This window comes from Mustela putorius, unplaced genomic scaffold (assembly GCF_011764305.1).
Source record: "Mustela putorius furo isolate JIRA1106 unplaced genomic scaffold, ASM1176430v1.1 tig00000281_pilon_pilon_pilon, whole genome shotgun sequence".
Taxonomy (NCBI): Eukaryota; Metazoa; Chordata; class Mammalia; order Carnivora; family Mustelidae; genus Mustela; species Mustela putorius.
The window spans coordinates 18,387,889-18,414,906 of NW_025421343.1; the positions used below are offsets into that span (position 1 = coordinate 18,387,889).

At 49.6% G+C, this 27,018-nt stretch overlaps 1 protein-coding gene across 2 annotated transcripts in view; it reads left to right on the forward strand.

The window, feature by feature from the left end:
- MALL (mal, T cell differentiation protein like) overlaps window positions 1-16,978 on the forward strand; it is a 29,345-nt gene extending 12,367 nt beyond the window's left edge. For both annotated transcript variants that reach the window (XM_004770956.3, XM_004770957.3), the window contains exons 3-5: window positions 10,642-10,809; window positions 12,728-12,850; window positions 15,311-16,978. In XM_004770956.3, coding sequence (XP_004771013.2) covers window positions 10,642-10,809; window positions 12,728-12,850; window positions 15,311-15,373 — 354 coding nt within the window. In that variant the 3' untranslated portion in view covers window positions 15,374-16,978. The remainder of the gene's footprint in view (window positions 1-10,641; window positions 10,810-12,727; window positions 12,851-15,310) is intronic.
- Window positions 16,979-27,018: the final 10,040 nt, after the last annotated feature.

A 27,018-nucleotide genomic window follows, 5' to 3' on the forward strand; every position in this document is an offset into this window, starting at 1 on the left:
CTACCAGTAAGCCCAGTTGGGGAGTTTGAGGACACAATTTAAATGGAGATAACCATCTCTGCAACATTATTCACTGGGGCATTGTCTATGTTGGGGAAAGCTAGAGACAGGGGCCTAACGGGGTACATGATGTTTACTGACTTGATGGAATGTAACTGTGGCTTGGAAAGTGCAATCAATCCTTGGGGCGCCTGGGTGGCTCAGTCAGTTAAGCGTCCAACTCCTGATTTCAGCTCAGGTCGTGATCTTAGGGTCCTGGGACCGAGCCCTAAGTCAGGGTCTGTGACCAGTGGGGGGTCTGCTTGAGATTCTCTCTCTCTCTCTGCCCCTCCACCCCAACTCGTGCTTTCTCTCTCTAAAAGAAAAATGTACAGTCAATCCTCATTACTCACAGATTCTCTATTTGCAAATCTACCTAGTCACTAAAATTTCTTTGCAACCCGCAAATCAGTACTCACTGTGCTTTTGTGTGCAGAGCAGCAAGAAGTCTGGGTTGTCTGATGTGTGTGCTCCCACTTGAAGCCGAACCAGTTGACTCTCTCACTGTTTCTGCTCTCACACTGCAAACAAGTGTCCTTTTCAAAGTTTATCTGCTGCCACGTCTTTCGTATTTTGGGGCTTTTTGTTGGTGATTTTGCTGTTTAAAATAGCTCCTAAGTTAGTGCTGAAGTTAGACCTAGTGTTTCAGCTTGGGAAGGTTGTGATTTATTTGTCTTTCAGCGAAAACACACGTTCGTTGAGTGTATAGTGCTGTTGGCCAAGAATCCGGGGTTAGTGAATCAACACTATATATTAAATGAGGTGTCTTTAAACAGAAACACAGCTAAAATAAAGGTATGTGTTAATCAGTTGTTGAAAATACTGTGGCCAAAGGTTTGCAGGAACCTTAATTCCTTTTTACCTTGGGAGCAAGGGTCTGGTGTTCATGGATTCAGTGTTCAGGCCAACTCTGTAGAACTATCTTGAGTAACAAGAATCAGTTTTATTATGAAGCCCTGTAGCAAAATACAAAATATTAAAAGTAGAATACAAAACTTATGTTCATCATGCTTTATACCTTTATAGAAAATATGTATGCCTAAACACAGGGCTTAAGAGGGAAGGTAACATAACAGAAAATTCCTTTACTGTTACAATTATTTTTACAACCAATTTACAATCTTCCCATTGACAACTAGTAACAGCTCTACCTCCTGCCATATGGTTTTGGTTGGAGTCATTAAAACTGCCATGTTGGAGTCATTAAAACCGCCGTGGGGTTGAGGCATTTTGAGTGATGATGTCACACTCCCAAGGGACTCTGTCTCCAGCCACAGTGGCACAAACAAGGGGGGGTATCTGTTTGAAGGTGTATTTTGTGGGGTCCAAAGCACAGTCCCAGGATGGGTTTTGTCTTGTGTTTCCCTTTTATTTTTTCATTACTTATTATCATTATTATTATTATTATGCTATGTTCATCACTATACCGTACCGTAACCTTCAAGTTCTTAGCAGCACTATTCACAACAGCCAAAAAGTGGAAGCAGCCCATGCATCCATCAATGGATGAATGGCTAAGCAAAACAGATATGTGGTATATTCACGTAAAGGAACATCATTCAGTCTTTTAAAAGGAAGGAAAGTCTGACACAGACCGCAACATGAATGAACCTTGAGGATATTCTGTTCAGTGAAATGAGCCAGTCTCAAGAAGACAAATCCTATACGGTTCCACTCACGGGATCTACTTAGAGCGAACAAATTCACAGAGACCAAAGATTGGGACAGGGGAGCACGTGGATGACGCCATCAGTGAAGCATCTGACTCCTGGTATTAGCTTAGGTGTTGATCTCAGGGATATGAGATGGAGCCCCACTTTGGGCTCCATGCTTTGAGGAACCTACTTACAAAAAACTAAATAATACATAAATACATAAATAAATAAATAAGAAAGACAGGGACTGGGGGAAAGGGGAGACGTGGCGAGCGAATGTGCGATGGGCGCAGTTTTCAGTTGTGCAAGATGGAAAGCATTCTGGACATGAATGGTGGTGACAGCCGCACAATCCTGGGAATCAATACCATTGAACTATACACTTAACCATGGTTAAGATGACCAAAAAAAAAAAAAAATGGTTAAGATGGTAAAGCTCGTTCTGCGTATCTTATACAATTTTCTAAAAGAGAGGTCTACGATGGCCAAGAGACACTGTACTTATACCTCATGAGCCAAGGGTTCCTGAGTGTAAGGCACTATGGAGTCCTTCATCCCAAGGGAGTCTTCAGGGAGTCCCACCATGGGCAAGGCCAGAACATCGCTTGATACCTCGGACCTCCTAGACCTCACCGTCCCGATTTGGGCCTTTCCCTCCCAGCCAGAAGTTTCTGAGGCTTTGTGAGAGAGCCTGGCATTCCTCCAAGTTCCAGGGAAGACAGGTGGCAAGAAGAGGACAGCGGCGCTGGTGGGGAACTCCGCCATGCTGAGATACTGCCCAGCTATGCAGAAAAACCTGCCACCGGGGTATCGCCCTGGTGCTCCTCCCAGGCTCCCAGCCCCTGACCTGCTCCGCCTGAGCCCACACCTCCCTGCCCCAGCCAGGAGCCTGGGCTGTGCCCATCAGAGACCAGGCCTCCTTTTGACCTTGCTTGGCCTTTCACATGGGGTCATGTCGAGGGCAGCGTCTTTCTCTAGAACCTCTCAGGGCATGACATACCTCTGCCCTGAACATCGGAGGCCTCAGCTCCCAGCTGCTCCGTCCGGGTGGACAGAGCCATCCTCCCCAAAGAACCGGTGGTTCTCCTGACTCTCCCATTAAAAAGTCCTGACCTTTGAAGCCAGCCTCCAACATCCAGCACAGCATCTTCTATCTTCGTAGATGTAAACACCGGGGGGGGGGGGGGTTTGATTCATCGAACAGTTCTCCCGGGAGCCTGGGACATGATTGGTTTATTGGGTGTCAATCTGGAAATTGTCTGTGCATCTGTAAACAAAAGCGCGCGCGCGCGCACACACACACACACACACACACATTTTCTCCTTTATCTACATAAATCATAGCACATTGGGCACACTGGTCTGAGCCTTATACCGTTCTTGAGTTTGTTCCATTTGGTATACAAGGATTTTTTTTTTCATTCTTTTTGAAGGCTGCCAAGTGTTCCACTGGACAGACATAATTGCTTTGACTGGTCCTCTCTGGTTGAATATTTAGAATGTATCTTATCTTTTCTATAACCAGCAAGGCTCCAATAAACGATGTTGTACATTTATCATTTTGTTCCTGTGTGTTATTTATAGGACAGATTCCAAAAAGTGAAATTATTGGATCACACAATATGTGTGTTTTGTGTTTTGATTGATACTGTCAAAATAATGCAGCAGCTGATGGCACTCTTACTTAACCTGGAGATGGCAATGGATTTCAACCTGGGAGCTATAAGGGGGGCTTTGAGAGACTGGGAGTCCCCAGATCTGTAGATAAAAATCATGCATGTACATAGGTAGATCTTTCTAGGTGACCAAAACTTTCATCAACCCCTCAGAAGGATCTGAGCCCCTGAATGTTCTCTCGCTCACCCAGCTGATCGGTCTCCCAGCTCTCCCAGAAACGAACTTCCCTTACCTCAGGAAGACGGGCCTTGGACATTCCCTCCTCTGAGTCTTTGTTGGGGAACATTCTCTCCTGTCTTCTGTACTGTTCCATATGGTTATGGCTAACATGGTCAACAGTGGTTACCCCAGACTCTCTGTGTGCCAGGAGGACTTAGCTAGTTCTCATAAGAATCACATGAAAGCAGTGATCCCTACCTCGTCTGCTGGGTGCACTGCGACATGGAGGTACTGATGAGTCAAGTAACCTGCCCAGCAGGCAGAGCTGGAATCAGAACCCAAAGGGAGGAACGGGACTGCATGCCCAGCCACATCAACCAGTGGGTAGGATGGGAAACAAAGAGACAAGCTCCAGGGGTTCTCAGACCAAACTGCACCCTCTGGGGAACTTTTAAAAAGGCAATCTCTCTCACCGGCTCAGACAGAATCTCTGGGGCAGGATCCAGACCCCAGGGATTTCTCAAAGAGTCCGGGAGTGACAGGACTCAAAGCACAGCTCTGAGGGGAAGCCCCAGGTACACAAGTCTTTCAGAATCTCCTTACCCCTACCCCATATGTTGATTCTTTTCCTAGTGAAGCAGTTTGCATAGTAATAAGCGCTGGTGGTATAATGATGAGCACAGCTGCCTTCCAAAATAATAAGCATCCCCCCACCCCAAAAGTAACCCAAACTGCGCTTTTCTCGAAGTATCGTTTTCAACCCATGGATTTCAACTTCATTGCTACATTTCGATCCATGGCTGTCCTCCTTATTTGAAGTTCTATTGTCCCATCTTTGGTCAGCAAGAGCCTTCTGAATCCTCCTGACCTAACCCTGGGTACCTTTAAAAGTTCTCTCACTGTCTGGTGTGGTAAGATGCTTGGGTTGAACTTCTCTGCCCCAGCCCTGGAATCAGCATTTCTCCCAGAACACTGTCTCGACACTGCTGCTCCGCTCCTGTATCCTAGTGCTTTAACCAGCTCTCCACACCCAAGGAGCTGTTCGCCATTGCTCCAGGGAAGAATCAGTGGCCAAACCAAATGTTAAGCTCCATCCTACCTGAACAGATCTCTTCAAATTTTGAGTCAGCCTTTGGACAATGTATAGACAACTGATCTGTGTTTGTTCATAAGAAACAGGTTCTGAGGGGTGCCTGGGTGGCTCAGTCATTAAGCGTCTGCCTTCAGCTCAGGTCATGATCCCAGGGTCCTGGGATCGAGCCCCCCATCGGGCTCCCTGATCCGAGGGAAGCCTGCTTCCCCCTCTCCCACTTCCCCTGCTTGTGTTCCCTCTCTCACTGTGTGTCTCTCTCAAATAAATAAATAAAATCTTTAAAAAGAAAGAAAGAGGGGCGCCTGGGTGGCTCAGTTGGTTAAGCAGCTGCCTTCGGCTTGGGTCATGATCCCAGCGTCCTGGGATCGAGTCCCACATCGGGCTCCTTGCTCCGCGGGGAGCCTGCTTCTCCCTCTGCCTCTGCCTTCCACTCTGTCTGCCTGTGCTTGCTCTCACTCTCTCTCTGACAAATAAATAAATAAAATCTTAAAAAAAAAAAAAAGACATGAGCTTCTGTTTAAAAAAAAAAAGAAAGAAAGAAAGAAAGAAAGAAACGGGTTCTGAACAAAGCTGCTCTTGGAATCCGCTTGATCCCGATATCTTACTACAATCAACCATTCTTCCAGTTTGAGGGCCAGCCCCAAACATCTCAAAATCTCTCCTGCTCTTGGGAAATACAAACTGAAGGTCAAAATAAAAAAGCAGTTTAGCCTGCCAAGGAAATTTGGAAAGCTAAATAAGAGCAAAAAAATAAATAAATAAAGACAACAACTTGAAACTGCCTTACCTTTAAAAGAATCCAACCTAGACTGCTCGGGGCAGAAATGAGATAACAAAAACTGGGTTTAAATTTACCTGGAGTTTATCCTTGGCCCTGGTCCCTCCTTCTGTCCAGAGGGTAGAGGGTGTGGAAATAAAAAAAATAACATTCCTCTGTGTCACGTGGATTATGCAACACTAAAGCCATTTCAGAAAATTCTCATGCAATTTGAGTAGATACCCAAATGCTCACAGGCCACCGCCCCCAGGAGGGAGCTCTGTTGTGAGAAGAGGTCCAGAGCTGTCCTACCCCATGTCCTGTGTGACCTCAGGCTCGGGCCCCTCCAGTATCGCATCACCTCACACCCTGTGGTGAGAATTTAGCACCGATGTGTAAATAGTGTACATTTGGCAATGTCTGCCCAGGGCAGCCTCTGATGGTAGGAGGGGGGCGGGGGCGGACCCCTCTGCAGGCACTGACAAGCACAGTGGCCCTGAGCCCCCTGGCCCACCCCCAGGTCTAGCAGAGGTGAACTGGCAGTGATCGGGGGCAGGAATCAAGTGGCTGCTCTCTGGTCTCAAAAAGCTCAAGCGAATTAGAATTGCCATGGAGACTAAATGAGGCCATTTGAGCCTGAAAGATATGCAGCTGTAAAGTACCTGGTGAGGCGGTGGTGATGTTACCACGGATTCCTTCTAAAGAATGTTCTTTGACTCCATCCCCACCCACTTTGGTTCAGGCCCCATGCTAGGCACCTGGTGTGTAGTGGAGAACGGCCCAGAGCATTCTCTGCCCTCGGAGGTCTGGTGTGAGCCCCAAATTTTACAAGTTCTGGTGCAGTCACTAAATCCCAAATACCATTCGCACGAAGAGCCAGCACTGTTTGGGTGTTGACAGTGCGCCGGCAATTTTATGCAAGTCCCAAGTGTGGGTAGGGAGGATGCTTGGCAGGTGCAGCCCCTGTCACTGAGATCAATATGAAAGAACCCAGTTCTGGCTGGGGGCAGGGGGGGGGGCAGGACAGAAGCTGTCCTTTAACAACCACTCTTTAGAGCAAGCTGCCAACTCACTCACAGGCAGTCCCAGGCCCAACCTAAGATTTCCAAAATTTCCGGATTATTAAGATCTGAGGAAATGTGTGGGCACCTGGGTGGTTAAGCATCCACTCTTGATTTCAGCTCAAGTCATAATCTCAGGGTCATGAGATCAAGTCCCATGTCAATGGGCATCCCACACTGGGTGTGGAGCCTGCTTAGGATTCTCTCTCTCCCTCTCCCTCTGTCTCTAACTCCTGAACCCAACTCATGCTCTCACTCTCTCTCACTCTCTCTTGAAATAGGGCACCTAGGCAGCTCAGTTGGTGCAGCAGCTGCCTTTGGCTCAGATCATAATCCTGGAGTCCTGGGATCGAGTCCCACATCAGGCTCCCTGCTCGGTGGGAAGTCTGCTTCTCCTGCTGACCTCTCATGCACTCGCTCTCTCTCTCTCTCATTCTTTCTCTTTCAAATAATTAAACAAAAACAACAATAAATCTTTAAAAAATAAATGAAATAAAATAAATCTGGGGAAATGTGCTCCCGGAGCTTGTGATTTAATTGGAGTTCAAGCTTCCGGTGTTGTTGTCCAGCCCAGTAAGAGCTTTGTTGTCCCCCTCTTAGTTGATTTTGGCTCTTCATCTCCTGTTCCTTTTCTCTTCTTAAGAAACTACGAAATTTCTATAAATTCAAAAGTGCTTTTCCTCTCCAGGACAACAGTAGTAGAAGCCTCACAGGGGACGTTTGTCATATCTCTGTCTATGTATTGTTTATTTGTAAGATGAGAAGTGCTAGTCCCATAAAGCCAGGGATATGTTATGAAAATCAGAACCGAACATTGCATATCTTTCAGCTGAGCTAGACAGAAGTTGTGTGGACTTGTTTCATCAGCATCATTCAGAAATAAGCCTCCTCCACAGTCATTCAAAACTGCAGAAGAAATACCAAGACCGAGGAAACGGAATTATCAGCTATTGAATATGAAATTGATACCAAGAAAAATTAATATAAAGACACCCACACTTCAATACATGATATAACTATTGCACAAACTGCGGAACACCAAAGACAGAAGACTCCCAAAGCAACCAGATACCAAAGGCAGATTCCTCCAGAAGAGCAGCAGGAACAATGGCAGCTGGAACAATGGAATAATACAGAAGGTTGTAGAACACAGTGGGAAAATATCTTAAAAGTGCTGAGAGAAAACAATGATCAGGGCAAAAATAACATTTTTATGACAAACTGAATACTACCAACTAACCTTTCCTAAAGAAACTACTAATGATTGTACTTCAGGAAGAAAGAAAGTAATCCCAGGAGGAATATCTGAGATACAAGAATATCTTCATGACTCAAAGCAGGGAAAGATTTCTTAAATTCCATCTGTATGGAATCCGTCTATAAAGGAAAAGATGAACATATTCAGTTACATTAAAATTAAGTACTCGGGGCGCCTGGGTGGTTCAGTGGGTTAAAGCCTCTGCCTTTGGCTCAGGTCATGATCCCAGGGTCCTGGGATCAAGCCCCACATCAGGATCTTGGCTTGGTGAAGAGCCTGCTTCCCTTCCTCTCTCTCTGCCTGCCTCTCTGCCTACTTGTGATCTGTGTGTGTGCATGTATGTGTGTCAAATAAACAAAATCTTTTCAATAAATAAATAAATAAAATTAAGAACTCATTTCATCAAAAGGCATCATTATATGTGTGAGACACATCCTGAAGGAATATATTTGCAATAATTTTAACAGTCAACAAGATCCACACTATGAGAAAAAATTACTCTGAATCCGTAAGAAAGAGGCAAACCCACAAGAAATTTGTAACCAACAAAAAACAGCTTAAAATTTTACAGAAGATAAAAAAACATGAAAGTAAACTCAATCTTTTTTTCAAAAGATTTTATTTATTTATTTGACAGAGATCACAAGCAGGCAGAGAGGCAGGCAGGGGGCGGGGGGAAGAAGGCTCCCCACTGAGCAGAGAGCCCGATGTGGTGCTCGATCCTAGGACCCTAGGATCACGACCTGAGATGCAGGCAGAGGCTTTAACCCACTGAGCCGCCCAGGTGCCCCAGTAAACTCAATCTTATCTATAATCATAAAAAATTAAGACCTAATGAGATACATAAAAATCCCAAGGAATATGCCAAATGACAACCACCACCACCACCACAACAAAAAACCCTTCTTGAACTGATATGTGAGTTTAGCAAGTTGTAAGATACAATATTAGTACACAAAAAATTGATCATGTTTCTATCTACTGGTATTGAACAATTAGGAAATGAAATTTGTAAAAAATGATACTATTGACAATAGCTTCCCAAAACGAAATATTTAGGCATACATACAGGAAGTGTGTATAGTATCTGTATGCTAAAAAGAACAAAATATTGATAAAAGAAGTCAAAGAACATCTCAATTGTTGGAGAAGCATACCATGTTCATGGATTGAAAAACTCGTCATAGTAGAGATGTCAATTCTCCCCCCAAACTGATCTATAGATTTAACCCAAAATCCCAACAGATAGATATTATAGATATAAAAAGTCTGCTTCTAAAATTTGTGTGGAAGCAACAGAACTGGGGAAGGGGATGAGCTATCTCCAGAGATGGGCAGAAATGTGAGCCACCTATACTCACAACTCTTTTGATTACTGTAACTTTACAGAAAGTTTTAAAATCTGGTAGTGTGATTCCTCCACACCAAGGGGGCTCCCTCTCCCCATTATTCCAAATCTCCAATGTTCTCATAGTCCAAAAAATTCTCTCTCTCTTTTTTTTTCCCCAAAATTATTTTGTTGCTTTATAAAAGAAAAAATTACCCACTGTGCCATCTAAGAAATAGAACTTTACCATTGTCTTTGGAGGTCTCAGTACACTCATTCCCAATCCCATCACTCTCTCCCTCAGAAGGGTCATTTTCAGAAGGTGCTGAGGAGAATAGGTTCTGAGGGATTTGGGGAGTGGCAATGAGTTCAGATTTTGTAATTTGTTGCATTTGAGGAGCTTGAGGGGCAAATGAGGTGCTCAGGGTGCAAAATTTAATAAGGCATTCACCCTCAGGGTCCTGTCAGAGTATGGTTGGCCCCTGCAGTGGAATATCTGAATGGAGACTTCCAAGTGGGCCAGTGGATGTGTGGGACTGAAGGCCTGGGATTGCCGGCCTATATGGTGCTTAGATTGAACAGGTGCACAGATTTAATAGGGTGCACAGATTTACCAGGAGTGAGAAGAGGGAGAACCGAGGAGGCTCACAGGGACATCCTAAGGAGAACCCAGGAAGGAGAGGAGCCTAGAAAGTCTGAAACAGGGGCGCCTGGGTCGCTCAGTGGGTTAGGCCTCTGCCTTCGGCTGAGGCCAAGGTCTCAGGGTCCTGGGATCAAGCCCTGCATGGGGAAAAAATCTCTGTTCAGCAGGGAGCCTGCTTCCCCCTCTCTCTCTCTGCCTGCCTCTCTGCCTACTTGTGATCTCTCTCTCTCTCTCTCTCTCTGTCAAATAAATAAATAAATAATCTTTTTTTAAAAAAGGAAGAAAAAAAGAAAGAAAGTCTGAGACAAACTAATAACAACAAAACCACTTGGTGCTCCCTCAGGCCTCTAATTGGAAATGCTACCATGTGGACATGTACTTAATTCTTTCCCTGGGCTGACCCATATGGGTATAAACCCAGCACAAAAGCAAACAAATACAGAGCCCAGAGAGAATGGGGGGAAGGTTTGGTTTCTCCACCAAGGCGATAGTAACAGCCTGGACAGGGCTGAGAGGTAATCAAACTGGAATGGTATTGCCCAGGGTGTCAGATACTATAACCCAGGGGCCCAAACCAAATGCCCACAGGGCAAGGCTGGCACTGTGAGTGGGTAAAGGGAGCCAGGAAAAGGAAATAGTATGCCATAGTGAAAAGGAACAATAGAAAACATACCACACAATGGCGTGGGGTTGGGGGTAAAGGGGAAGTGGTCCATTAAGGATGTCAAGTCTTCTTCTTTTTTTTTTTTTTTAATTTTATTTATTTATACCTCTATATTAACCACTTGACTTAAAAAAAAAAAAAATCTACTCTTCTCCCAGGGCCAGGCTTCCTTCCCCATTTCCCTCTTGTTCCACCTAACTTCACCTGAAGAGCTTTTAACCAGACGGAAGAGAAGAGTGATGCTGTGCAAAGGGAAGTATGCCTACACGAGCAACTTAAAGTTCTTCTTTTATGGTTTCTTCTTGCAGATATTTGGCTGCTGGGTCTGGATCCTGGTAGCTGCCACCCAGGTAGCAAATCCATTGCTGCAAGGATGGGTGATGTATGTCTCGCTCACCTCCTTTCTCATCTCCCTGATGTTCCTGTTGTCTTACCTGTTTGGATTTTACAAAAGATATGAGTCCTGGCAAGTCCTGGTAAGAATCAGAGGGAGTGATCCAGACCCTTGGGCTTCTCTGGATGTCCATTCTGGGTATTGTGAGGACACCATTGAGCCCTTCTGGGCTGGGACAGGAGTTGGGCACGGGGTGGGGTGGGGAGCAGGTTGGGACCAGAGACCAGACACCAGGGACCGGAGACCTTGTCATGGCTGGGCCACTATGGAACCAAGACTTTTTTATCTTAATGTGTTTACTAGTAAGGCAGAATGAAAGCACTCTTTTGCCACAGTAAATGTTTCATCGTATTCCCCTCCATTGTCTTCCTTGTTAGGAATATACACATTCTCTATCAAGCACATCTTGACTCGTTTCCCCTTAAGCTTTATTTATGGTTAAATCATTGGAGTTGGATTGAAGGACATGATAGTGGGGGGGGGGGATCACCCCCGTCCTACAGCGATTCCTCTCTTCCTTATGTATTTTATGTAAAAGTGTATATATAATCATGCCGAACCAATAGTTTTGGTGTCGATTCTTTCATTAACATTATGTCACTAAATTGCTTTCATGTCACAGATCTTGAAAACCATTTAAAATGTTTCTGTATGGAACATTTAAAAACATATACAAAAGTAGTGAACATCACATCATAGACCCTCAAGAAACCACAACCCAGATTCCTGCCCTATTAACATTTTCCCACACTTGCTGTACCTAGCCTTTTTTTCCTAAAGAATTTTAAAGCAAACCCAAAGCATCATGTTGTTCCATTCTACACACTTCAGTATGACTCCAAAAAAATATGCACACATTCTTATGTCATCATGCTTATATAAACTTATTAACAATCATTCCTCTGTATCACCTAAGACCCAGGCCATGATCAGATTTACTCCGTTACACTTGAAACATCTCTTTACCTTTGACCTGTTTGATCGGGATCCTCCCAGGGGCACTGCGTTGCCCTTGGCAGTCATGGTTCTTGGGTACCTTTAACCCAGAATGGCCCTCCCTGCCAGTGACTGCTTGAAGAAGGCGGGTCAGCAGTCCTATAGAAGTCTGATGTTTTTGGGTTTTCTTTGCTTCTTCCCAGTGTGATGTGATTTGTGCCTCCAAATCCCTGAATGAAAGATGCGTGAACTTTTCTGGTAATAACATCTCCAGTGTGACAGGCTTACCCCCCATCAACTATTTCCTTCATGCTTTTTTTCACCTCTTAATGAGCTTCCCCCAAACTGAGTGTCTCATTAGAGATTGTAAAACGCCAGTGATGACATGCCTTCCTGAATTGATAACCCTTATTAAATGACTGCCTGACATTCTCGGGTTGAAGAACGCTGCTGAGCGTTCAGCACAGAGACTCAGCCACTGGAATCTGGAGTCCGATAAGCCTGACTTTACCCACTCCGCCACGTGTTAGCTCAGCCCCAGTCTCATCACCTGCACATCGGGGTGCCCAGAGCTGCAGCCTTATGGCGTTAGCTGTGGGAATGAATGAGGCTGCATGACATACTGTTAGGACATAGCAGGTCCTCGTAATGCTAATGGGTAAGAGCACAAGCTCGGAGTTCATCTGGCCTAGGTTCAAATCCTGACTTGGCTCTTTATTCCTAGACCTTGACCTTGAGCTCCTACTTCTTCAAAACGGCACTAATGTTAAGTGGTGCCAATCCCATAGCTGGCAAGCTTACATGAGGTACAGGAGGAAAGGCTTAGCACGAACAAGCACTCAGCCAAATGCTGGCTTGGACAGATGTCACTACTGGCATTTATTAATCCGCTATGGTTCACTGCATCTCGAGTTTATCAGATACACTGCAGAAGGAAAGAGCAGGAGACTGGGGTGCAGGCCGGGCTCTTTGGCCCACTCCTCCTGCTGTATGGTGCAGGGGGCAAGTGTCCACCTGCTTCCATGCCCCCGTGACGCCGGCCGTGGCCCCCTCTGCCTTTCCAGGACAGCCTGTACCACGGCACCACCGGCATCCTGTACATGAGCGCCGCGGTCCTGCAGGCACACGCCACCATCATGTCCGAGATCTATGACCTGAAGAACTACTTCATCAACACCGCAGCCTCGGTGAGCGCAGGACAGAACTCAGAGCTGCTGGGTGGGGGGCACCTTGCCGGAGACTCCTCTACCCCTGCGGAGAGATGACCCCAAGCCTCAGGCTGACAGGGCCTTGGAGGACAGGAGAAGCTGTGTGTGTATGTTTGTGTGTGTGTATATGTGTGTGTGTGTGTGTGTGTCTATCTGTATCTCTGTGTGTGTGCTGTATACGTGTGTGTGAGCCTGTGTTTGTGTCTGTGTGTGTCTCTGTGTCTATGTGTGTCTGTGTCTGGGTGTGTCTGTGTCTGTCTATGGGTGTCTGTGTGTGTGTATGCTGTATATGTGTGTGTCTGTGTGTCTATGTGTGTCTGTGTATCTGTGCCTATCTGTGTGTGTCTGTCTGTCTGTGTCTGTATGTGTGTGCTGTCTGTATCTGTGTGTGTCTGTGCCTGTTTATGTGTGTCTGTGTCTGTCTATGTGTGTCTGTGTCTGTGTGTGTGTCTGTGTGTGCACACATGCACATGCCAACAGCCATGTGCTGTTCAGGTTCAGGGGTCATCTCCCATTTTCTGCTTTTCCCACCTCAGGCTTACTCACCCATACACTCGCTATACCACCCTCAGAACCTTTTTTCTGAAACACAAATTGGAACGCTGCTCTCTCTCCTATTGAAAGTTCTTCCATGGCCCCTCTGCTTGTGGAATGGAGCCCGAATTCCTCAGCGTGGCCAAAGGGCGTCAGTGTCCTTTTATTTCAGTGACAGAAGTGTACCGGGCTAACTGTTGGCTGATGGAATCCAGGGGCCAGGTGGTCCAGCCAGCTGTAGGGAGAGCTGGACCCTCAAGGCCTTAGGTCCACTAGGACCAGAGACTCAGCCAGTTCACCTGCCTTCCTAGCCCGCGGCGGCCTCTCTTCTCCTGTGAGGGAATGGCGCCCTCCTGTGGCAGCTCACTCACAGCCCATGGCTTCCTCCTCTAGTAGTCTGACCTTCCTTATTCCCCCCTTAAAAACTTCTCAGAAAGAATCTAACACCCACACCGTGGTAAGCCCCACAGCAACCAGTCCCTGGCACCAGAATGGTCACGGCCTGTGTCAGTGTCGGTGCTCCTGCATGGATCATGTGGCAGGAGGAAGGGGTGGGGCGTGGGGTGCCGTTCTCCACCTAAGAATGGGGTGCCCTGCAGGCACGAAGGGCAGCTACACGTATTCAGCTGCCTCTGCAGCCCGTCTACCTCCTTTCCCTCCTCCTCAAACTATTCTAACTCCCCTAAACTCCTGGCTCCAGCAGGATCCGCACGCCGCCCTTCCACAGTCTGGCCCTGCGCCCTCTGAGCTCCGTCCTGCCTGTCGGTCTGCTCCAGCCGCCGGCCGCCTCCAGTCACACCTGAGCACACGACACCGGCTCTCGCCTCTCCCTGGCAGGGACACCCCTGCTCCAGGAGCCAAACCCCTTGCCACCTTCTGTTCCCTTCTCACCGGCCGACCACCTTCTCGGGGAAGCCTCGTCCTTCCCCCTCCCCCGCAGGCCCGGTTTGTCTCTGGCTTATTTTCTCTCCGGGGCGCTTAGCCCCATCGAACCTGCTACTCTCCTGGCTGATCTTGCTTACTTTCTGCTCCTGCCGCTGGAATGTGAGCACCGGGAGGGTAGATATTTTTGAACGTTTTGTTCGCTGTTAGGGCGACTGTCATTTTTGAAGTACAGCAGGTGCTTGAAAGATGTTTGTTGAATGAGCGAGCGGGTGAATGAGGACAGGGTGTGAGCGGACAGGGGGGCGGTTCGAGGCTGGAAGGGTCATCCAGCCCTGGAAGGCCTGTTAAGGGCAGTGGCCTCTATCCTGAGAAGCAGGGACTCCTCACACAGTTTCAAACATACGACAGGAGCGGCTCGATCGCATCTTCCATGTGAGTGAGCGCACAAGAGGTGGTCAGGCAGTACATGCAGCTGAGTTTGGGGATGGCTTTGGATGTGGCGGTCGGGGAAGGGAGGCGTCAGGCTGGTTTCTGTCAGGCAGCGGGGTGAGATGGGGGTCCTGAAGACCCCCTGAGTGAGTGAGGCTGGAGAGGAAAGCTCAGCAGTCCGTTCTGGACCACTGAGAGCTGGAGGGACCCCCAGAGCCCTCACGGGGTGCTGGCAAGCAGGGCGCTCAGAGCAGGGTGCTGGGCTACTGGGTGGACATGTGGGGGAAGTCATCGGAGTGCAGACTGGTTGGGACAAGGGGACAGTGAGGGAGACAGGACCCAGGGCAGGGATGGAGCGAGCCTGCTCCCTGCCCAGGATCAGGAGGACACGGGTGCCCAGGAGAGTCGGAGCTGGAACCCAGGAGGGTGCCCAGGGACAGCGAATATCAAGGAGAGGAGCGGACAGGGCAGGGTGTGGGGCAGGCATGGGGAGCGGGGTCAGGACACGTGACCTCCTGGCCTGCGGGGAGTGGGTGGGGCGGCCCTTGGCCCTGGCCATCGCTGACCCAGGAGCCTCCCGTCTCCTTCCAGTTCTTCGCCTTCATCACAACCCTGCTCTACATCCTCCACGCCTTCAGCATCTACTACCACTGAAGCGGCAGGAGCCGGGCGCGCGGTGGGGAAGCACCCCAGCAGCACCTACTATGGGCCCCCGAAGCTCGCAGTCAACATCGGCCGCGTGGGTGACAAACAGAGCATCAGCAAGACCCTCGGTGGGCTGAGGACAAACCAGCTTCTCACACGGAGGGACATAGTCGCACTCTGGCATCTCCGTTTGGACATTTTAATTCATTATGGCGAATATGACAAAGATTGGGGGGCGGGGGTGTTGTTTGCTTATTTGTTTGGTTGGTTGGTTTGGGTTTTGCCTGGGCGAGAAACTGTCCCTTCTCACAGGGAACCTCACTCTCCTGGAAAACTGGTATCTGACGTCCTCACAGGGGAGAATCCCATGTCTGCCATTTGTCACACCTGTTTGGGGATTCTACCTCAGCAGTGAGGTTCCCCCTGAGCAGGTTTAAGGGAACACTTCGTCTTGTTTTGTTAAAATCAAAATGGTGCTGCCGATGCCTTCAGAAGAAGACCCACAGGCCTGGATCCTGATGCATGGTCCTGACCTTGTTTTGGAGCTGTGGTCCAAATCCGCTCTCCCGTGCCCCCCAGGGAGCTGATGGGGGACGAGCCACACAGCCCACTCCCCCCCAGTTCCACTTCTCCTTCCCTGTTCTCCCCAGTTTGGGGATTCAAGGAAAATCTTCATAAAAGCAACTTTGAGGATAGATTTGTGGGGAAAATAAGTGACTGACTACAAAATTGTTATGAAGTAACACCTGGGGGAGGGGTGGAATGGGGGGAGGGGTGGCCTGCTTCTCCACAAGTCAAGCCTGTCAGAGAACTGCAAGGCTGCAGGACACCTGTGCCAGGCCTCCAGAAACCTGCCTCCTGAGGACTCGAAGCCACCTTTTCCCTCAGAAAAGACCATCAAGGAAATGAGGCAGGACATTCCAGGCAAGGATTCTTCTGTGGGCTTCTGTCCCACACTGTGGGACACGTCAGGAGGCCAGAAAGGATTCCTGTCCCAGGGTCCATGCTCTTCCATGTGCCCCCAGGACCCCCTGCGTCCCCCCGAGTGGCACCAGCTGCGTGAGGCCTCATTCAGGGAAGGGCTTGCAAACCCCAACATGCAAAGGCCTCCATGATTTGGGGTCATTTTAAAACAAAAGGGGGGTGTTATGCATACAGAAACATAAAATCGAGGTGCTTGATGTCAAAGTAAATGGTTTTCAAAAGGAAGCTGCGCTCTCTGGCCTGTCTTCCTCCATGCAAGGCTTCCAGTCCCCATCCTTCGTCTGAGCACCAGACCTCCTGACCCCGGCGAGTGGGACACAGCGCCACAGCCACACGTGTCTGCTCTAGTTTTGAAATGAAATAAATTATTACGGGAAGGGGACTAGTTTCAGCCGATTCTGGGGCTTACAGTTCTGTACTAATTTTTTTGCTGCTCCTGATGGGGGTGGGGGGCGGGTACGGGGAGCCACCAAAGAGAAAATTCTGGCTTCTTCTTGTTGACCACTCAACTCTCCAACCACCATGTTATCTTGAAAAGCCACCATGTACCCCTCATTTTATTGCCTGGGATGATTACTGTTCAATATTTACCGAGTAGCCATATCCAAATAAAAGTTGTTTGTATAGTAAGAAGTATTAAGTTGGTCACTTTTGTGATGTTAGCGGCTGGAACTGCCCCACACATCCTGAGAGCAGTTTCACCCAAACACCCAGGGGAGGGTCTGAGGGCCCAGCCCACCAGCCTTGCTCCTGGGGCAGCTGCAAGGGAGGCCGAGTTTGTCTCCAGGGCTTGGAGCCTGTGCCATTTCCACTTCAGTAAGGACAGTTTGAGTGCAAGTTCCAGAAACCAAATTCCCAGCTTAGCAAGGCTGGGGGTGCGCTAGCTGGGCCTGGGAGGCGAAGAGGCCCCCATAGACACAGTGGACCCCTTGCCCGGCCCTCTGTGCCATTCCCACTCTTCCTGACAGAGTGCCATCCTTCTCGCTTCCCACAATGCAAGGCACCCATCCATGACCCACAGTGGACCAGACCCTGAGCCCCAGCTCCCCCAAGTTCACTACAGTGGCTGTACCGCCCAGCCTGCCAGCACCTTCCAGTCCCGGAGGCCAGCTTCCTGTCTGTAGGGCTCTTCCCAAGCCCAGAGACCTTCCAGTCCCTCATCACTGGGTATTGTGGGACCTGGGTCCCCAGAGCCAGGGACCACCCCCAGGAACACTTGGCCATTCCTCCAGCCATGGGTCAAATTCTGCCCCTCCCTGCCCCCATGGTGGCGCCATGTCAGGAGGGGGCCAGCTCAGTCCTGCTGTTGCCTCCATGCCCGTGCCAGACATTATGTTCCCTCCTCCTGGGAACACGAAGGCCCAGTCCCTCTTGCACAGGAAAAACCCTTGTTAACCTTGCAAGAGATCTTTCTCGCCCCCTAGAGTTAATCACTCTCTCCTTGGGTTGCCTCTGCTCCAGGGGTGTGTGCCGCTGTCGCAGAGTTGCCCCATGTGCCTCAGGGTCTCCCTGACTAGACTACGAGACCATTAAGGGCAGGGCTTTGGCTCTTGGATATTTTACCATCATTGCCCTACCCTAAGCTCCCTGGCTGGCCCCCACCAGTCTCAGTTCTGCCCCTGTACGGTTGACCAGGATGAGGACTTGCAAAGGCCATAGCCGGTCTGCAGGGACTGAAGGCAGAGCTGGATCCTGAGCCCTCCCACAGTCTGACATCCCGAGCAGAAAAAGCTGTTCTCTGCTCGGTCCTCTAATCCCGGACTCCCATGGGGCAGTTTAGCTCCTTCCATCCTAAAACCCTAGAACCTCAACCACAGTGAAGTAAGCCCAGTCACCACCACCAGGGCCAGGCCAGCTCTGGCAGGCTGCGGGGCCCAGAGCCAGGCGGCGCTGTGTCTGATCGGAGCTACCTGGCTTGGCTGCCTTGCTGGTTCTGAGTCCAGCATGCAGTCGGGCTAATGAAAAGGTTAATGACCCTCTATCAGGGAGCCCTTCTGAGGCAGCTACTCAAGCCTGGCCTCCAAAACTGTCTGACCCAAGCCTGAGAGGCACGAGGATTGCAGGCCAAGGCCAGCTGTGGCCTTGAGTGTGACGAGGCAGGATCCTCTGTATTCTCTGCATGGAGAACCCCGGAGCTGGGGGCAGCTGCTCTTTGTCAGGTGTTGATTCCTTACATGGGCACCCACTCTGACCTCTGGGAAGAAGGAAATGCAGCGGACAGTTGCCTCAAGGTCAACTCCACAAGCTACCTGCCCTGGATCCTGAATTGGGAGATCATGGAGGGCAGGGAGGAGAGTCCAGAGGATGCTGCTTCTGCATCTTTCTGTAAACTCAGGCAAGGCATGCTGCTGCTTCCGAACCTGTCCTCTCCGTAAGCTGGGATGCGTGGGTACCCCCACACCATAATGTCTAAGGATAACACTTCAAGATGGAGAGGTATCAGCATGAGGTCATGCCAAGGGGAAGTTGGTTCCAGATCCAGCCGGTTAAAGTGTTCATACCAACCTGTAGGACTGTCAAGGTGTGTTTATGTCAGGTCATCTCAAGGAGCACACAGGGGAAGGGGCGGCTGTGGGGCACAGGGAGAAGCAGTGTGGGCAGTAGGTTTGGGAGCCCACGAAACGTAATCGTTATGGACTTGTTTGAAGGAAACTGGCAGGAACCCATGAGACACCCCTGAGGTCACGTCCCTTCCTTCCGCAATGATAGAAAACAGCCTCACCATCATTAAGATGATGGGACTATTTCTCCTTCCTGAGTTAAGACTCTTTTTTAATGGATAATCATTCAGGAGCCAGATGGAGGTGGGGAAAAGGATGAAAGCGTTCGGTGCAATTACCCAGGTATACCACTGGGTGGCGTCTGGGTTCCACTCTAATACCCAGAGAGGTCTCGGTGAGAGCAGGTGGCCAGTCAGAAGTTGCAGGACCCAGATGGGATCTTTGGGGAATCTCACCAGGGAGGGAAAAGCCACTCCAGCACGCACCAACACCCACAGTCTTGGGTACGTGCCTTCTGTCTGCCTCAGGCTACTTCGCTGTTTACTGAGGTGTGTGCGAAGGTGTCCACAAAGGCTGTCTGGGGCCACTTCCTCGTCCTAGGGAGGCAGACAGGGAGGGTGGAAAGGAGAATCGAAGAGGGAGACCCCCAAGCCACTTTCACGTACCAAGAGGGCAGTTCTTGCCGCCCGAGTCGAATCCCAGGGGTCCCACCAAGCCAGGCTCCTTTGGTATGGATTCAGGAGACACAGCAGTGGGAGAAGCTGGGATCTTCCGGCAAGGGCAGAGCCCTGCAGGAGCACATACCTTCTCGGAGCAACCATGATGTCTGCTTGCAGCAAAAATCCAGGTTTAGTTGTGTTGCAGGCATTTTTGCTGTACGTCTCCTGCATGCTCAGCCCTGGGCGGAGCCTGCCTGCTCTTAAGAACATGAGGTGGGTGTGGCAGGGACCAGAGGGCTCATGTCCTATAGGGACAAGGCAGTGGCTCCAGCTGGAAGTAGAGGGGAGGAATTTATGAGAGGTTGCCTAGAAAATGGGACCTTGAGGAAGTTACCAGAATGATTAACCGTCAGCCACATATCCTTTCCTGGTCTAAAGCCACCCGGCTGGAGTTTTAAAGGATAAGACGCGGCCAGGTGGGGAGGGCAGTTAGGATAGGGAACAGTGTAAGGATGGGTCCCGGAGCTCAGAGCAGCCCTGTTTGAGGAGCCAACGGTAGCTGGATGGCTTGTGTGACAAAAGGGCTAGTCATACCTCCAGGTGTCCCTGGGTCAGAAGATTTAATATTCTTTTTTTTTCTTTAGATCTTATTTATTTACTTGAGAGTGAGAGAGCAGGAGTGCAAGAGAGAGCACCAGGGAAGGGCACAGGGAGAGGGAGAAGCAGGAGCCCCCTGAGCAGGCAGCCTGATGTGGGACTCGATCCCAGGACCCTGGGATCATGACCTGAGCCGAAGGCAGATGCTTAACAACTGAACCACCCAGGCACTCCAAGATTTAGTATTCTTTTTTTTTTTTTAAGATTTTATTTATTTATTTGACAGAGATTAAAAGTAGGCAGAGAGGCAGGCAGAGAGAGAAAGGAAGGGAAGCAGGCTCCCTATTAAGCAGAGAGTCCCACATGGGGCTCGATCCCAGGACCCTGGGATCATGACCTGGGCCAAAGGCAGAGGCTTTAACCCACTGAGCCACCCAGGTACTCCCAAGATTTAGTATTCTTTTTTTTTCTTTTTTTTTTTTTAAGATTTTATTTATTTATTTGTCAGGCATAGAGGGAGAGCGAGCAAGTGAGCACAGGCAGACAGAGAGGCAGGCAGAGGCAGAGGGAGAAGCAGGCTCCCTGCCGAGCAAGGAGCCCGATGCGGGACTCAATCCCAGGACGCTGGGATCATGACCTGAGCCGAAGGCAGCCGCTTAACCAACTGAGCCACCCAGGCGTCCCAAGATTTAGTATTCTTAAGATGACATTATTTCCCCAATTAACCAACAGATTCCACACAATCCCTATCAAAACCCCAATGGCAGTTTTGCAAAAACTGATAAGCTGACCCCCCCCCATTCATGTGGAAATTTGAAGGACCTGGAATAAACAAAACAATTCTGAAAAAGAAAAACAAAACTGGAGGATTCACACTTCCAAGTATCAGAACTTAATATGGGGCGCCTGCGTAGCTCAGTGGGTTAAAGCCTCTGCCTTCGGCTCAGGTCATGATCCCAGAGTTCTGGGATCCAGCCCCACATTGGGCTGTCTGCTCAGCAGGGAGCCTGCTTCCCCGTCTCTCTCTGCCTGCCTCTCTGCCTACTCGTGTTCTCTGTCTATCAAATAAATAAAATATTTTTTTAAAAAAAGAATTTAATACAAACTATACTAATCAATATAGTCAGGTACTGGTAAAGGTTGGGCATATGGAGGAAAGGAATACAAGTGAAAATGCAGACTTGAATCCTCAAGTTTATGGTCAACTGATTTTTGACAAGAGTGCGAAAACAATTCAACGGGAGGAACTCATCTTTTTGACAGCCAATGCTGGGACAGTTAGATATCTACGTGCAAAGAATGCAGGTGGAGCCCTACCTCACACCAGATACAGAAATTAACTCCAGATGGGTCAAAAACCTAAAACGAGAACTAAAACTGCTGAAGTCGTATGAGAAAATATAGGAGTTAATGTTTGTGACCTTGGATCAGGCAATGTTTTCTTCAATGTGCCAGCAAAAGGACAAGCCAAAAAAAGAAATAAAGAAAGAAAAATCAGATTTGTTGAAAAATTTAAATCGTATGCTTCAAAGGACACTATTAAAAGAGAAAAATGACAACTCACAAAATGGGAGAGGATATGTCCAAATCAGGTATCGGATAAGGGACTTGTATCTGGGATATAAAAAGAACTCTTGCCACTCAACAATTTTTTAAAATTCCCACTAAAATGAGGACAAAGGATCTAAATGGAAGAAGATACACAAGTAGTCAATAAGCATGTGCCCAGCATTTTAACTTTACTCACCAGTCCAGAAATGGAAATTAAACTCACATGCTTATCACAACAGTGATAAGCAGATTTGAAATAATGATGACGCCCAAAGCAGGCAGGGAGGCCAAAAACCCAGATCTGTTCTACATCCCTGATGGAGTGTGAGTCAGCACGGCACAGCGCTCTGCAAGACCGGACGTGCTTCCTCTATGAGAACCGCTGGCTGCCTCCTGGGGGCTTATCCCAGAGAAATGAAACCTATATGCACACAAGTGCTCTCCTCAGCTGTATCTGTAGTAGCCCCCAACCTGGAAACAACCCAGATGTCCTTCAACAGAAGATGGTCAACCGGGGCGCCTGGGTGGCTCAGTGGGTTAAAGCCTCTGCTTCAGCTCAGATCGTGATCCCGGAGTCCTGGGATCGAGCCCCACATCGGGCTTTTTGCTTCCCGGAGCCCCCCGCACCCCCTTCTCTGCCTGCTTCTCTGCCTACTTGTGATCTCTCTGTGTCAAATAAATAAATAAAATCTTAAAAAAAAAAAAAAAAGAAGGTGGTCAACCAGCTGTGGCACGTCCATAACACGGGGTAGGACTCACTCATGAAAAGGAATGAATTATTGATACAGAATCTTGGAGGAGTCTCTGGAGAATTATGCTAGATCTAAAGGGAAAAAATCCCCAAAGATTATATACTATAGGATTCCATTGAAATAATACTATTGAAATGACAAAAATAGAATGGATTAGTGGACTCCAGGGTTAAGGACGGAGTGGGGTAGGAGGGAAGCGGATATGGTTATAAAAGGACATGTCGGGGACCCTCCTGTATGTTGACCGTGGGGATGGATAGGCAGTATCTGTAATCCAACCGGGTAGAACTATTTACGCAGACACACACACACACACACACACACACACGAGCACAAGTCAGCCGGGGGACATCCGAGCCTGACCAGCAGGCTCGTGAACCTGCTCGTGAACCTACCAACGTGAACATCCTGGTCGCGATACTGTTCGACGTTGTTGCATGATGTCATGATTAAGGAAAACTGGGCAAAGAGCACATGTGATCTCTCTGCATTTTTTTCTTACAACCTCCTGGGCATCTACGATGGTCCAAAATTGTGTGTTTTGTTTTGTTTCGAAGTGTTTTAGGCCAGGAGGCCTGAGGCCTGGGATCTGGCCGTGGCGGCTCCTGTATGAGTCACTTGGGTGACCCAGGGCGGGACACTTCTCTTCCATTTCACTTTGTCTCCTTACCTGGAAGGTAAAGGCTTCTACATCCCCAAGGCATCCAGCAGTGTGGACAGTCGAGTCACAGCTGTGGATTTGGTGTGGCTTGAGGCCACGGATGAGAGGCTGCTCAGAAGAGACAGGCCCGTGGGAACGTGTCCTATCCCCGCAGAGACTTGGGGTGATGGGGGCGAGGGGTTTCAGGGCCAGGCAAGGCACAGGATGAGAGGTGCTGGGGAAGAGGAGTCCCGGCCTGGGAGTCACTCATGCTGCAGGCCCAGGGCCAAGCTAGCCGAGGGCCAGCTGTTCCGTGTTAGGATGACGTGCCTGCTCCCTGTGCGTGGCAGAGAACCCCGCCGTGGCAGGGGCAGCAGGGAGCAGAGTGGAGAGCGACAAGAAGGCTGCCATGGCCTTGTAGAGACCAGGGCCCACATCGGCCACGCACTTGGCTGAGCTGGCCAGAGTCCGGTTTGGAAAACAGAAACCACATTAAGTATTTCCCAGAAAGAGGATTTAATTTGGGGACCTGTGACAAATGGCTTGAAGGGCTGAAGGAGTAAAGAAGGAGCATGAGAGGTAACCCAGAGATTAGTAACTGCAGGAGGTCAGCACAGCCCTGAGGGCCAAAGGGGCCCACAAGGGGTTGGGGTGACCCTGTAGCCCAGGAGGGCATCACTGCTGATCCTGCAGCAGGGGGCCAGCTGCCAAGGGAGAAACCACCAGAAGCCCCTGGTGCTCATAGCTGCCTGGGCAGCTGGAACCACTTCCCTAGCAGAGGGCAAGAACAGAGGTTCTCCACCCCCACCATTCCCCCACCTTCCAGTGTCCTGCCAGAGCCTACCACTGGCAAACAACACAACACAAGCAGTCAGGAGCCTGGGAGATGGTGCAGACCAGAACAGAGGAAGGCCAGAGAGCTGCTGTTTGAGAAGTTTGAGTCTGCAAATACATAGCTTTTTATTTCCACCTGTGTGTGTGCAAAGACACCACACACACACATACACACACAAAACTCTGCTATATACTTCCCTTTAGATGTAGATGTTATTTAGAATATTCCTATTTTTACCTTACTTGACTCCTAGAATTCACTGGTTTTCTCAAAGAAAAAAAAAGTCTCATTTAGAAATAATAAGTTGTAGGCATTTAAAAAATATTTTAGGGACTCTTGGGTGGCTCAGTCAGTTAAGCGTCTGCCTTGGGCTCAGGTCATGACTCCAGGGTCCTAGGATCAAGCCCTTTATCAGGTTCCTTGCTGGGGTTGGGGGGGGGGGGTCTGCTTCTCACTCTCCCTCCCCCTGCTCGTGCTTTCTCTCTCTCTGACAAATAAATAAATAAAATCTTTAAAAAAAAAAATCTGTCAAAAAAACAATCCACGATGTAAAAAATGAAACAAAATATCACCTGGAACGCTGCTAGCCAGGGGCGGCCAATGTTAGTATTTTGGTACAGGCGCACCCTTCCTGGCTGTATTTGTAAATGTGACAGGGTGACAATGGGGTCTTGGCACGTCCAAGGAGAGCAGATGCTGCCAAGAATCCCCACGACAGGAAGTCCAGCCAGCCGGACTCACCAAATGGGTGCTCTGCTAGCTACTACTGGTCCGTTGCCCACTTTGATGATGAAGGGAAGGCAGGAGGGTGCTCTCAAACCATCAGGAGAGCTGCCACAGAACTTGTTGGGTCCCCTGGAGTGCAGGGAGGTGGGCAGCACCAGGTCTGTGCCTGGGAAATCAAAGAGCAAGAGCTGTGGTGGGAGCTGCCTCTCCAGGAGAGCGGGGAGAGAGAGAGAGTCGTGGAGGGAACACAGCCTTCCACGGATGCCGGGGGGCCAACCGGTGGCGGGGGGTGGGGGTGGCGGGGAGACATAGGAGTGGGATCTCCAAGGGTCCTGAGAGGACCAGAGAGGCACAAAGACCTCCCCCAGGGGAGTTCAGAGTAGGTGGACAGCCGGCAGCAGCCCAGAGCTGAGTTGCAAAGGGCCAGCAAAGCAGGAAACCCCATTGGGGGACAGCAGGTGGAGTCCCCCAGCACAGGGAACTTCCCAGGGCGGTACCCTTACAGGACTCTGGTGGCCTAGGATTCTGTCTTTGTCTTCTAGTTCCTCTGCGTACTGGTCCTGGGCAGAGGAAAAGGGGTGAAGGTGGGGAGAGAACGGCTATCAGGTGGGAGAAAAGACAAAGTGGGGAAGGGAGGGCATCTCTGCTTTTCTGCCGTGCCCAGCCCTTTCTACAGGTGACCAAAGCAATCGAGAAGCAGCCACATCCTAACTCCTCTCTGTCCCTTTAGCTCACTTTTGGGGGCTAGTTCTCACCTGGTGGAAAACCCAACAGAGTGTCAGGTCATTTCTTAGGTGATCAAGCCGGGCTCCAACCCCACCCATAGCCCTCCCTCACCTGCTACAGCCCGGGAGGGGTGACACGGCAGGCTTCTCCCCTCGTCCTCACACCCCTGCTTGCTAACCTAGCTTCTGACCCTCCTGGGAGAATCAGGAAAGAGGGCAGAATGGCGGTGGGAAGGACTCTAGGAGCCAGGTCCTGTGGTGTGATCCGGCCCTGGCTTTCTCAGGCAGGTGTTTGCAGGATTTCTACGGAGATTCCCCACCCCGGCTCCTTCCTGCCTTTCAAGGGCTTCGCTGTGCACCCTTGGCCGGCAGACCACCACTGAGGAGGACGTGGCTCTGTCCAGTTTGGGTGCTTTCCGAAGAAACTTGGGCTGCCAGCTTCCCCACTCCTCCCAGCACCCCCATGCGGTCCTCTTCCCGCAGGCGCTAACACCACCATTCCAGCCCCGTCCCTTGCCTCCTAGCCCCGGTCTGGTCCATGGCAAGCCTTTCTGGCACCTGGGTTCCACCATGAAAGCAGACTGGCCAGCCTGTCACTCCTCTCAGGGCTCTTCAAGTTTGAATCTGAAACCAGTCTATACACCCCTTACACTTCCGGGTCACAGGTCAAACTCTTCAAACAGGCTCCGGAAAGCCCTTGACTTGATACCAGCTCCTCACCTCTGCCCTCACCTCCTCCCCAACAGCTGAAGAACCAGATTTCCCAACTTCTTTTTTTCTTTTTAAAGATTTATTTATTCATTTATTTGACAGAGAGAGATCACAAGCAGGCAGAAAGGCAGGCAGAGAGAGAGAGGAAGGGAAGCAGGCTCGCCGCTGAGCAGAGAGCCTGACGCAGGGCTCGATCCCAGAACCCTGGCATCATGACCTGAGCCGAAGGCAGAGGATTTAACCCATTGAGCCACCCAGGCGCCCCTGGACTTCCCAACTTCTAAAACAGACGGCATTTGGCCCCTCCTCGTTCTCTGCTCTAGGGTCCAGCCCCTCCCCTGACATGCAACCTCTCCTGTCTACGGTGCCTCCAAGGACATTTCCAGGTTCATACGTGCCGCACTCACGTGAAGCCAAACGACTTCACACCGTGTCCACTCCCGGAACATCTTCCCACGTTACTGTGTTCACGCTGTCATTTCCACATGGCAGATCCCAGAACACCTGCAAGGCAGGTAGGTCAAAACCCCTGGTAGGCTGGCTGGAGGCGGCCCTCTGTTCCTGCAACTCCTGCCCGGGGGAGAAGCCTCCCAGGGCCTGACCACGGGCTGCCGGCCACTCAGGCCTGCTGGGCGCCTCCAGCAGCACCTTCGCTCCCACCCCAGCCCTCTGCTCTGCTGGCCTCTCTCCTCTCTGTCTGTGCAGCCACAGCCTAGCAAGATTCAGAGTGAAGAACAGAACTATTTGAGAATGAATCAAACTCATAATAATTGTTCACATAAATGTGTGCGTATCTCATGTTCTAGGTGTCTCGTCAAGTTCCAGAGAGTGTGGCCTAGTACAGATGGAAATGTGTCATCAACTGAGGTCTGTGATTTTAAGTCAGAACATCTGAAATTTACCAACCGTGTTAAAGTATTTGAGAAAGGTTGGGGCGCCTGGCTGGCTCAGTCGGTGGAGCGGGCGACTCTGG